The sequence below is a fragment of the Mobula hypostoma genome, chromosome 3, assembly GCF_963921235.1.
Source record: "Mobula hypostoma chromosome 3, sMobHyp1.1, whole genome shotgun sequence".
NCBI lineage: Eukaryota > Metazoa > Chordata > Chondrichthyes > Myliobatiformes > Myliobatidae > Mobula > Mobula hypostoma.
In genome coordinates, this window is record NC_086099.1 from 227,591,059 (window position 1) to 227,604,322 (window position 13,264).

Consider the following 13,264-nt stretch of genomic DNA (forward strand, 5'->3'; position numbering starts at 1 on the left):
CATACACCTTCGTAACAACCCTATCAACTTGTGCAGCAGCTTTGAAGGATCTACAGATATTAAGATCCCTCTGTTCCCTCCAAACTGCCAAGAATCCTGCCTTTAATCCTGTATTCTGCCTTCAAATTTGGCCTTTCAAAATGAATCACTTCACACTTTTCAGGTTTTGAGCTCCTCCTACCACATCTCAGCCCAGCTCTGCATCCGGGCAATGTCCCATTGTAACTACAATAACCCTCCCACCAGCTATCCAAAACTCCACTAACCTTCATGCCATCTGCAAGTTTACTGACCCAACTTTCCCCTTCCCAATCCAAGTTATTTATAAAGTTTACAAAGAACAGGGGACCCAGAATAGATGCCTTTGGAACACCATTGGTCCATATACACCATGTGCACTGCTCTACTTTCATCATTGTGCTCTGTTACCTCCTCGAAGAATTTAATCAGTTTCGTGAAGGATGATTGCCCCTCACAAAACCATTTGACTATCCATAATGAGACTATGCTTCTCCAAATACTCATAAATCCTATCATTTTTTTGGTGTGTGCGTCTGCGTGCGTGCGTCCGTGCATGTGCGATGTTGGTGGAACGATGTCTTTTTCACGCCTTTACAAGGCACAGAGCGAGAGAGAGAGACTGTGTAGCACGCCACTCCTCACACAGACATTTCACAGTATTTTCCCCTTTTTATTTTACGAGGTCGCGTTGCGATCTCAACACTCCACCTGACACGGATGGAAAGCGTACTCGGAAGTGGCCCTGACTGGGTTTGAACCCGGGAACCTCCGTTTCAGAGTCCGGCGCTGATGTCATTGTGCCACCAGCCGACTCCATAAATCCTATCTCAAAGAATCTTCTCCAATAAAGTGCTCACCACTGAATTCAGACTCATTGGTCTATAATTCCCATTGTTATCCCTACTCCCTTTCTTGAACAAAGGAATAACATTTACCACTCTCCAATCATCTGGTAACACTCCAGTGAGGACTCAAAGGTCATTGCCAAAGGTAACACAGTCTCTTCCCTCAATTCTCATAGTAACCTGGGGTATATCTTATCTGGCCCTCTGAGTTAACACCACCTTCCCGCTAGAATTACTTCCACACCCCACACCCCACATCCCCACCACCACCACCACCACCTTATTCTGCCACCTTTCCCCTTTCCTTTCCAATCCTGACAGATTATTCATTTCTATAGATGCTGCATGGCCTGCTGAGTTCTTCCACATTTCAGAATCAGGTTTAATATCACCAACATATGTCATGAAATGTGTATCTTGCTCTGGATTTCCAGCATCTGCAAAACCTCCTGTGGTTTTGGAGAAAAGCTGGGTTAATGAACTCAAAACATATAACAGTGTGGCACAGGAACAAAACTTTGTCCCATAATGTCTGTGCTGACCATGATGCCAATTTAAAATGATCTAGCCTGCCTGCATGTGGTCTATATTCCTCCATTCCCTGCCTTTTCATGTGTCTTTCTAAATGCTATTCAATGTTATTGCATCTGTTTCCACACTTCCCTGGCAGGTAAATTGAGGTACAAATTTGCTAATTGACTGTCAGCAAAGGTTTATGGGCGGATTATTTTCAACCCACTCAAACTATAACCCAATGCTGTTTCATCTTTTTTTTTCATCTCCTCTTCCATATTCAAAGCCAATACGCAGAGAGAGATTTTTAAGTTTAGTTATTGTTGAGGTTAAGTCAAGATGTTTGAATTTGATGTGTGGTGTCACAGTAGTGTACTGGTCAACGTCATTTTTTTTTTTACAGTGCCAGCTGTGAGATTTTGGTTCAATTCCTGCCACTGTTGTAGGAGTTTGTATGTTCTCCCTATGACCATATGAGTTTCTTCCCTCAAAGATGTATGGTTAGTGTTAGGAGGTTGTGGAGTGGAGAAGTTGTGCTGGTGCCAGAAGCCTGGCGACACTTGTTGACTGCCCTCAGCACATCCTTGAACTATGTTGGTTGTTGACACATACAATGTATTTCACTGTATTGATGGTTTGGTATATGTGTGACAAAGCTAATCTTTAATTTTTACCTTAGCAATCAACTCAAAACCAAATTAAAGATAATGTATGTTTGTGTGTCCATGTAATCTTTCAATATCAAGTATTCCAAGTATACGTTTTTCTCTCTCTTCCAGGCCTCTAATGCTAAATGACAGTAGTTCAGCGCATTCCATGCCAAAGTACAGTCGCCAGTTCTCATTGGAACCCTTGCAGGAATCAACGGTACTGACAGTAAGTTCTGGAATGCACGTGGAGCATCTTCGTGAATATTTAATTGATTTCATACTGAGTGTGCATGTATGATTGTCCACAGTCGGTTGATGAAACTCCATACAAACTGGTGCCAGAATTGGACTCTAAGTATGTTAGTGATTATTAGAACTTAGAACAGTACAGGCCCTTCAGCCAATGATGTTGTGCCAGACTCTAACCTACTCCAAGATCATTCTAACTCTTCCCTTCCACATAGCCCTCCATTTTTCTATCATTCACATAACTATATAAAAGTCTTTTAAGTGCCCCTAATATATCTACTTCTACCACCACCCCTGGCAGCATGTTCCACGCATTCTCCATTTATTGTGTTTTAAAAAAAATAATAAAAACTTGTCCCTGAGATTCCCGCCACCCCCTGTACTTTCCTCTCAAAATCTTAAAGTTATGCCCCTTTATATTAGCCATGCTTCTTATCATCTTGTACTCATCTATCAAGTCTTCTGTCATTCTCCTTTGCTATAAAGAGGAAAACCCTGGCTCTACCAGTGGACAACATTGTGAGCCTGGAATATTGATCAGCTGTCAGGGGTTCAAATCAGCCCATAACAATTAGGGATTAATTAAGTAAAGTCTACTGCTTGTATCAGTAATTGTAACCACAGTCTTTCAATGTGTTGTAAACAGGTTCAATTTTAACAGTCAATTTTGTTCATAAATCAGGAAAATACCCAAAATTGGAGGGGAGTCACACAAGCAAACTATTTATATTTAAGGCAGAGGTTGATAGATTCTTGACTGATTGGGGCATGAAGGGATACGGGGAGAAGGCAGGAGATTGGAGCTGAGAGGAAAATTAGATCAGCCGTGGCAGAGCAAACTGGATGGGCCAAATGGCTGAATTCTGCTCCTATATCTTATGGCCTTATGATCTAAGTGTTATATTCTGACTGGGGCCGTTGTCCACAGCCTCTTTATCCTTGTCTATGCTTTTGATTACAGCAGACTTGTGCAAATTTCCCAGGAAACAACTGTTACGCACCAGACAGCACTTTGTCATCTGGTCCAATTATTTCAGACATTACAGACCTGGCACAGTGCAGTCCTGCACCCTCCCCATCTCTTAATGTGGAAAGGTGAGTATGTCAACACCACCAGATGTTAGGCTGAATCTTTCTCTAATGCCTTTTGTACATTGGCTTTATATCACACGTTGGCTGGATTGATGGTCAAAGTAATGATTTTCACTATGATGTCTTCTCCATTTCTGGGAAGAACTACCATCTGCGATGCAATATGTCATGTTATCAGAGATGATAAAAAATATTCAGTGCATGATTCATAATTCTCACAAATAGCCAACTTGTACAATTATAGTCAAAGTAATTTAATTACCAAAGTATATATATGTTACCTTGAGAATCATGCTCTTGTGGGTATTTACGGGCAAATAAATACAACAGAATTTATGCAAAAACTATGCATCAACAACGACTGACAAACAGCCAAAGAAGACATTGTGCAAGGGAAAAAAATAAATAATACTGAGAATGTAAATTGGAAAGAGACCTTGAAAGTGATTCTGTAGGTTAGAAACATAGAAAACCTACAGCACAATACAGGCCCTTTGGCCCACAAAGTTGTGCCAAACATCTCCCTACCTTAGAAATTACTAGGCTTACCTATAGCCCTCTATTTTTCTAAGCTCCATGTACCTATCCAAAAGTCTCTTAAAAGACCCTATCGTATCCACCTCCATCACTGTTGCCGGCAGCCCATTCCACGCACTCACCACTCTCTGAGTAAAAAAAAATTACCCCTGACATCTCCTCTGTACCTACTCCCCAGCACCTTAAACCTGTGTCCTCTTGTGGCAACCATTTCAGCCCTGGGAAAAAGCCTCTGACTATCCACACGATCAATACCTCTCATCACCTTGTATACCTCTATCAGGTCACCTCTTATCCTCCATCGCTCCAAGGAGAAAAGGCCGAGTTCACTCAACCTATTCTCATAAGGCATGCTCCCCAATCCAGGCAACATCCTCGTAAATTTCCTCTGCATCCTTTCCATGGCTTCCACATCCTTCCTGTAGTGAGGTGACCAGAACTGAGCACAGTACTCCAAGTGGGGTCTGACCAGGGTCCTATATAACTGCAACATTATCTCTCGGCTCCTAAATTCAATTCCACGATTGATGAAGGCCAATACACCGTATGCCTTCTTAACCACAGAGTCGACCTGCGTAGCTGCTTTGAGTGTCCTATGGATTCAGACCCCAAGATCCCTCTGATCCTCCACACTGCCAAGAGTCTTACCATTAATATTGTATTCTGCAGAATATTGTTGATGTGAGTGAAGTTATTCTCACTGGTTGAGGAGCCTGATGGTTGTAGGGTAGTAATTGTTCATGAACATGGCAATTTGGGTCTGTACCTCCTGCCTGATGGTAATAGTGGAAAGAGAGCATGGATGATGGGGGTCCTTGATGTTGGATGCTGCTTTACTGCGACACTGTGCCTAGTAGATGTGCTCAATGCTTTGGCTATGGTGGACTGGTCTATATCCACCACTTTCTGTAGGCTTTTCCATTCTTGGGCATTGTGTTTCCATCCCAGGCTGTGATGCAACCAGTCAGGATACTCTCCACTGTGCAAATTTTTGGTGACATGTCAAATCAATGCAAAGTTAATTCTGTCTTTATTTTAAGTGTTGCTACTTAAGCATGATGGTACAGCAAACTCAAGAGTACCGTGGCTGTGCCAACTCCTTAAAAGAACTTTCTTTCCAAACAATTTCTTCCGCTGGTCCAGTTCCTCTTCAAAACCAATTCAGGCAGTGAAATACATGTTTGTTGCTTTTATTTTTAGAAAAATCTCAGTCTCCTTTACACATTGGTACCAATGACATAGGTAGAAAAAAGGGAGGAGGTCCTGAAGAGAGAGTTCAGGGAGTTGGGTAGGAAGCTGAAAAACAGGACCACCAGGGTAGTAATTTCAGGATTGCTGCCTGTGCCACGTGCTAATGAGCGCAAGAAGTGTATGATCAGGCATATTTATGCTTGGCTGAGAGACTGGTGTAGGGAGCAGGGCTTCAGGTTGCTGGATCATTGCGGCCTCTTCTGGGGGGGAGGGGGAGATACAACCTGTACAAAAAGGACAGGTTACACCTGAACCTAAAGGGGTCCAATATCCTAGAAGGCAGGTTTAATAGAGCTGTTAGGGTTTAAACTAATTTGGCAAGGGGATAGGAACCGGAGTGATAAGGCTGAGGAAGGGGAAGGGCAATAACTCAAAGATAGCATGCAACAGAGATGATAGAAAGGACAGGCAGGAGATGAGGCATAATCACAGCCAGTGAGATGAGTTACGGGGCAATAGAGGCGTGGTACAGTTAAAACAGAAAGCAACAAATACTGGACTGAAAGTGTTACATTTGAACGCAGGCAACATAAGAAATAAAATAGACGATCTTGAAATTCAGCTACAGATTGGCAAGTGTGACATTTTTGGCCATCTCTGAAACTTGGCTCCCTTTGGGAGTTGAATATCCAAGGATATATGGTGTATCGGAAAGATAGGATAGTAGGCAGAGGGGGTGGTGTGGCCCTGTGTATAAGAAATAATATTAACTCATTAGAAAAGGATAACGTAGGATCGGAAGGTGTAGTGTCTTTATGGGTTGAGTTTAGAAATGGCAAGGGTAAAAGGACCCTAATGGCAGTTGTATACTGGCCTCCAAGCAGTAGCCGGTATGTACATTACAAATTACAGCAGGAGATAGAAAAGGCATATCAGAAGGGCAATATCATGATAATCATTGGGGAGTTTAACCTGAAAGTGGATTGGGAAGACCAGGTCAGTACTGTACCTCAAGAGAGAGAATCTGTAGAATGTCTGAGGGATGACCTTTATAGAACAGCTTGTTGAGCCCACTAGGGGCTCGGCTGTGCTGGATTGGGTGTTGTGCAATGATCTGGAGGTGATAAGAGAGCTTAAGGTCAAGGAACCCTTTGGGAACAGTGATCATAATATGATCGAATACATTTTGAAATTTGAGAAGGAGAAACTAAATTTCAATGTGTCAGTATTTCAGTGGAATAAAGGAAATTACAATGGCATCAGAGGGGAACTGGCAAAGTTGACTGAAAAGGGACGCTAGGAAGGACAGCAGAGCAGCAATGGCTGGAGTTTCTTCGAAAAATAAGGGAAGTGCAAGGCAGATTATATTCCAAATAAAAAGAAATTTTCCGTGGCTGACAAGTGAAGTCAAAGCCAAAGTAAAAGCAAAGGAGAGGGCATACAAGGAAGCCAAAGCTAGTGGGAGGATAGGGAAGCTTTTAAAAACTTGCAGAAGGAAACTAAAAAGGTCATTAGGAAAGAAAAGATGAATTATGAAAGGAAGCTGGCGACTAATATCAAAAATTACAAATGAGAATGTGCTGAGAAAGCTTAATGGTCTGAGGGTGGATAAATCTCCTGGACCTGATGGAGTGCACCCTTGGATTCTGAAGGAAGTAGCTGGAGAGATTGCAGAGGCATTGACAATGATCCTTCAAGAATCGATAGATTCTGACATTGTACTGGATGACTGGAAAATTGCAAATGTTAATCTGCTATTTAAAAAGGGTGGGAGGAAAAAGGAAAGGAAACTATAGACCTGATAGCCTGACATCAGTGGTTGGGAAGTTGATGGGATCGATTGTTAGGGATGAGATTATGGAGTACCTGGAGGCACATGTTAAGATGGGTCAAAGCCAGCATGCTTTCCTGAAAGGAAAATCCTGCCTGATTAACCTACTGCAATTTTTTGAGGAAATTACAAGCAGGGTAGACAAAGGAAATGCAGTAGGTGTAGTATACTTGGATTTTCAGAAGGCCTTTGACAAGGTGCCACATATGAGGCTGCTTAGCAAGATAAGAGCCCATGGAATTACAGGGGAGTTACTAGCATGGGTGGAGCATTGGCTAATCGGTAGAAAACAGAGGTGGAGGAGCAGGTACTGTTGGGGAAACAGAGAGCCTGCAGAGAGATTTAGATAGTTCAGGGGAATGGGCAAAGAAGTCAAATGAAATACAATGTTGGAAAGTGTATGGTCATGTACTTTGGTAGAAGAAATAAACAGACTATTATTTAGATGGGGAGAGAATTCAAAATGCAGAGATGCAAAGAGACTTGGGAGTCCTTATGCAAGGTACCCTAAAGGTTAACCTGCAGGTTGAGACAGTTGTGAAGAAGGCGAATGCAATGTTGGCATTCATTTCTAGAGGTATAGAATATAAGAGCCAGGATGTGATGTTGAGGCTCTATAAGGCACTCATGAGACCACACTTGGAGTATTGTGTGCAGTTTTGGGCTCCTTATTTTGGAAAGGATGTACTGACACTGGAGAGGGTTCAGAGAAGATTCACGAGAATGATTCCGGGAATGAAAGGGTTTACGGTATGAGGAACATCTGACAGCTCTTGAGCTATATTCCCTGGAGTTGAGAATAAGGGAGGGTCTCATAGAAACATTCCGAATGTTAAAAGGCCTAAACAGATTAGATATGGCAAAGCTATTCTCCATGATAAGGGATCCTGGGACTGTAGGATTGAAGGACGTCCATTTAGAACAGATGTGGAGTAATTACTTTAGTCAGAGGGTGGAAAATCTGTGGAATTTGTTGCCACGAGCAGCTGTGGAGGCCAAGGCATTGGGTGCATTTAAGGCAGAGATAAATAGGTTTTTGATTAGCCAGGGCATCAAAGGGTATGGGGTGAAAGCAGGGGAGTGGGAATGACTGAAGAATTGGATCAGCCCATGATTGAATGGCAGAGCAGAGTCAGTGGGTTGAATGGCCTAGTTCTGCTCCTATATATCTTATGGTCTTTGGCTTCCCATGACCATAAGACAGAGGAGCAGAATTAGGCTTTCCGGCCCATTGAGTCTTCTCCACTATTCAATCACAATGATATGCTATCCCCCTTCCTTAACCTTTGATGCCCTTTCTAATCAAGAACCTGTCAACCTCTGCTTTATATATACTCAATGATTTGCCCTCCACAGCCGTCTTTGGCAAGTTGCGTTATAGGTCCAGAGCCATCAACCTCTCCTCATACATTAACCTTTTCAATCCTGGGATCATTCTTGTGAACCTCCTCTGGGCCCAACGCCAGCACTTGCTTTCTTAGATAAGGGGCACAAAATTGCTCACAATTGATCCAGTGCCTTATAAAACCTTTATATCCTTGCTTCCCTTATACTTATTCAAAATCCTTAGTCTATGATCTTTTCGATTCATGAAAGTAAAACTTTGATTGACCCCCTTAACTAATTCTGCTCTGAGAAGAAAGAAAATCTTCTATTTGTAATGTACAGTAGATTCCGATATTTTAATCCAGGGTTCTTTCAGAAGCCAGCAAAGAAACACAGAACTTGTTGCTTCACGACTGTTTTATTAAGCGTTGATGGAACAAAGGAAAATTGAAATGGGGGTCTACTGAGTGAAAGGACTGAAAAAAGAATTAAGATGATGCTGCCTTGTAGGCAGCTATTTTTATAGATAAGAAAAAATCCATTCAAATTTGTTGATAGGTTAACCAATTAAAAAGCCCCTATCAAATAAATGCAGCAGCAAGAGAGGCTTCCTGAATCATGCCAATATAAGCCCGAGGAGACACATTGAACAACTGCATATACATGTTATACTGTGACTACGAGGAAGCATATTGAACTGTTACCTGCAAAAGAATTACTTAAAACACAAGCAGATAATTAATTGTTAATTTGCAAAGAAAACAACAGATCCAACATGTACTTGTCCTCTGCACCTTTTCCTTTGTGTATAGTTCATGGTTCAAGTTTAATTGTCATTCAACGATACAAGAATACCCATGAATACAACCAAACGAAACAGCGTTCAAAAGTTGATTTATTATTGACGTGTGCCGTATGCAATTCTGAGATTCCTCTTCTCCAGTTAGTCATGAATCAAAGAAAACCATAGAAGTAAATTCAAAGAGAAACGGCAAACAGGTCACCCCGACACAAAAAAAGGCAATAGGATCATAACCTCACCCCCTGCCCCCGCACAAAATGCAATAAACCCTCCGGGGCCAAGATACAAAACACAGTAAGATGGTACCAACAGTCATACGCTGTACAAAGCACATATAGCACGTATAAGTTAGCAAGCATGTAAGATATCAGTAAAATATAGAGACATACTAAATGTATTATAGTCCATGAACATTACAGAAATCTGCAGCTGAACACAATATGGCTCATCTTCTACTGATGACTTCGGAGGGCGGGGGGAGGGTGGCAGCATTGACTCCAACTTGGATGCCATGCCACACTGCCTCCAGTGGAACGCACAGACTCAGACACCGCTCTCCTGGCGGTTGTGCACAGGCCACACTGCAGCTTAAGGCCTAGTCCTTGCTATGATTGAAGCCACGCGGCTCCCCACTGTCCACCTCTGCCATTCGCTAACAAATCGGTAAATCGGACCTGCAGCAATCTGTATTAACGATGTCCAACAGGGTCTTGCAATCACAAGATAAGCAACTAAGATGATCGCTTACTGTTAGAGGGCACAGCGCCTTTGCACACCGACACTTCTGTGTCATAAGCAGCAGCACAATCTGCACCAAGCCCAACTTCTTCAGTGTCTTCGCCAATGATCAGCTCGCTGATAGGATACTTGGAAGTTCTTGATGTCCAACAGGGTCTTGCGATTGTTTAAAACAAAATGTTCAAAAGGACAACACCTATGGTTGACCCCATAAAAGCTGATGCAATCAAACATGCTGCCATCTTACCGGAAGTTTATAAAGCTGAAGATCTTTTTTTCTTATGCAATCTTCTTAACCTGTCCTGGCACTTATAGAGCCAAATGTGCCAAAAAATAAAAAGGTGGTCAAACCTGCAACTGTAATTTACCTTCATTACATGGAAGGTATCCTTCTCTCCTCTCCGTTTTTGCCAGTCTTCTCTTGTCTGAGTATTAAAGGTTGTTTTCTTAATCTCCTGTTCATGCTGCTGACACTTGACTGTACTGCTAGATCCAGTTCCAACCAAATCATCAGGTCTGCTCAAGACACAAAAGTGGTCAGCCGTGTTGGTCAGAAGGAACTACAGTCTGCAAATCAGTGGATCCGGGTGAATCACGGTATGGGGAAGTTGATGGATCGAATGAATCAAGGACAGGGGAAGTTGACAAACCAGTTGTCTTTGTTTTCCCCCCATTTTGTGGACTCCGAACAGATTTTTGCTCCGGGATAATATAATCAGAGCAATTGAATGTGGACACATGGACCTTCAGGTAATGACCTGCTAAACCTGAGACTAGTCTCAGACGAGTGGGTATTTATTATGTGAAGTGCCAGACCTACTAAAGAAGCTATCTGTAATTTTGTTAGATTCTGTCCGGGTCACCGAGTTTAACTGATCTACACCAGTCAGAGTTGTAAGACACAAATGCACAAGGTTGTGGTGGGGGTGGGGGGGAACCATGAAACAATGTTGTCATCCTGGACTAGAACCAGTAAGAGGGTGACCCAGATAGGTCAGGTGACCTTGAGCCAATGGGATAGAGATCCACCAGATCGACTGATGAGAAACACTATAAGAATCAGGAGCTCCAAATACCCAACGGCGGTAACTCTGCAGGAGACCAACTATTGCGAATGTGAGGTGCCCCAGACACATGGAGATTCGAAACAGGACTACAAGGAACATGCAGCCAGCAACAGAAACTCTTTTTTTTACTGGTAATGTCTTTTCTGTTCTCTGACTGTTCATGGGAGATCAGGAAAACTTAGTTGGTGTGCAGAAAAGGTATTTAGTTTATAAATTCACGTACTTGTTAGTTTAGACAATAAAGGTACTTGTCGGTAAGTACAGAGCTCGCTGTGCCTCACATTATTATTACAAGGGATAATTCTTGTAACAGCCTCATCAACAAACACAATGAGACGGCATACAGAGAGGAAGTAGAGCCGCTTAGAGAATGATGTGAGCACAACAATTTGAGACTCAACGCAAACAAGACTAAAGAGATGATTGTGGACTTCAGGAAGGTGCAGGCTGAACACTCCTCACTGCACATAAACGGCTCCTCGGTGGAGAGACTTTGGAGCACCAGTTTCTGTGAGTACAAAAACAGATGATCTCACCTAGTCCCTCAACATCACCTCTTTAGTCAAGAAAGCACTTCTTGAGGAGTTTGGGGTGAGGGAGGTTCACCCCTTCCCCTGCCCCTTTCTAACCAGTTTTTACAGGAGCACTATCGAGAGTGTCCTGACCAGCTGCATCACCATCTGGCATGGGAACACCAAGGCATGTCCTAACAAAAGATAGTGAGGACTGCTCAGAGGATCACTGCAGTTTTCTTCAACCCATCAGGTATATTTACCAGGTGCGCTGCATTCTCAGAGCTCTTAGCATTGTCAATGATCCCTACCATTTGTCCAACAATGTCTTTGACGCCTTACTATCAGACAGGAGGTACCATAGCACTAGGACAAACTGATGGGGGAAAAAAGCCTTTTTCCCAGGGCACAACACTACTGAACTCCCTGCCACCATGCAGGTTTCAACACGCGTGGTGCCAGTAGTGTTACAGTGTTTACATTTTAACTTGTGACATAAATGTAGCTTCTTATTTGTTAATTTATTTGTGGTGGTATTACTTTGTGTTGTGTATGAGTCATATGTATTGTGGTGCACAGGAATGCTGATCTGGCAGTAAACAGTTGAAATGAGAATGAATTTGAACTCATCTCTTCCAGAAGTAGTCCTCTGCTCCATATTAAAGAAGAGCCCCCAAGTCCAACGGCTCATCCGGATATTGAGGTGGTCACTGTAGGCACCAGCACTGAAGAGCCACTCTCTCCGTCAACCTTCATCGATTCCATCCTCGAGGATAACGATGCCAGCACTGCACAACCACAGCCTGAGGACCAATGTCTCAGTGTGGCCTGTCTTGACAAGTAAGGACAAACTATATTAAATAAAATTCCCTTGCCTTCACAGTTCAGTAACTTCAATATTCCTCTCCTTGAGTGACTGTATATGGCGATTAGCTGCCATTTACAAGAGAGGCTTAATGAATGATCTGCACACTGTTGGCTAAGGATCATGGTAGGAACACATCTATACATTCAGTGGTCAATTTATTAGGTACATCTGTGCACCTTGTTAATGCAAATATCTAATCAGCTAATCATGTGGCAGCAACTCGATGTATAAAAGCATGCAGACATGGTCAGTTGTTGCACAAACCAAACATTGGAAAGGGGAAGAAATGTGATCTAAGTGACTTTGACCGTGGAATGATCGTTGGTGCCTGAAGGAGTGGTTTGAATATCTCAAACTGCTTATCTCCTTGGATTTTCACACACAACAGTCTATCAAGTTTACCAAGAATGGCGCAAGAAGCAAAGCACATCCAGTGAGTGGGAGTTTTGTGGGTGAAAATGGCTTGCTAATGAGCGAGGTCGGAACAGAATGACCAGACTGGTTCAATCTGACAGGAAGGCGACCGTAACTCCAATAACCACATGTTACAACAGTAGTGTGCAGAAGGACATTCCTGAATGCACAACACGTTGAACCTTGAAGTGGATGATCTATCTACAGCAGCAAAAGACCATGGTCATACACTCACTGGTCATCTCATTAGGTACCTCCTGTACCTAAAAAAATGGCCATTGAGTTTATATTTAACTCTGTGTGTTTGAAGATGGGGTGAAAAATAAACCAGCTTTAATATTCCTGCAGTCTTACTGGAAAAGTACATAAATGGCCTTTGGACCAGGCTGAACTTGGATCCATCCATCAATTTCCCAGCTAGTTACTTCATCCCTCCCCCTCCCAGTTTCACCTATCACCTTGTGTTTCTCTCTGCCCTTCCCCACCTTTTAAATCTACGCCGCAACTTTTTTTTTCCAGTCCTGCCAAAGGGTCTGGGCCTGAAACATCAGCTGTACTTTTTTCCATACATCCTGCCTGGCTTTCTGAGTTCCTCCAGTATGTGTTGC

At 42.7% G+C, this 13,264-nt stretch overlaps 1 protein-coding gene across 5 annotated transcripts in view; it reads left to right on the plus strand.

Annotated features, from left to right (window-relative positions):
• hsf1 (heat shock transcription factor 1) overlaps positions 1–13,264 on the plus strand; it is a 161,324-nt gene that overhangs the window by 95,289 nt on the left and 52,771 nt on the right. For 2 of the 5 annotated variants that reach the window (XM_063044672.1, XM_063044675.1), the window contains exons 7-9: positions 2,159–2,255; positions 3,240–3,373; positions 12,014–12,214. In XM_063044672.1, the coding sequence (XP_062900742.1) occupies positions 2,159–2,255; positions 3,240–3,373; positions 12,014–12,214 (432 nt within the window). The remainder of the gene's footprint in view (positions 1–2,158; positions 2,256–3,239; positions 3,374–12,013; positions 12,215–13,264) is intronic. The other 3 variants (XM_063044674.1, XM_063044673.1, XM_063044676.1) reach the window with 3 other exon arrangements.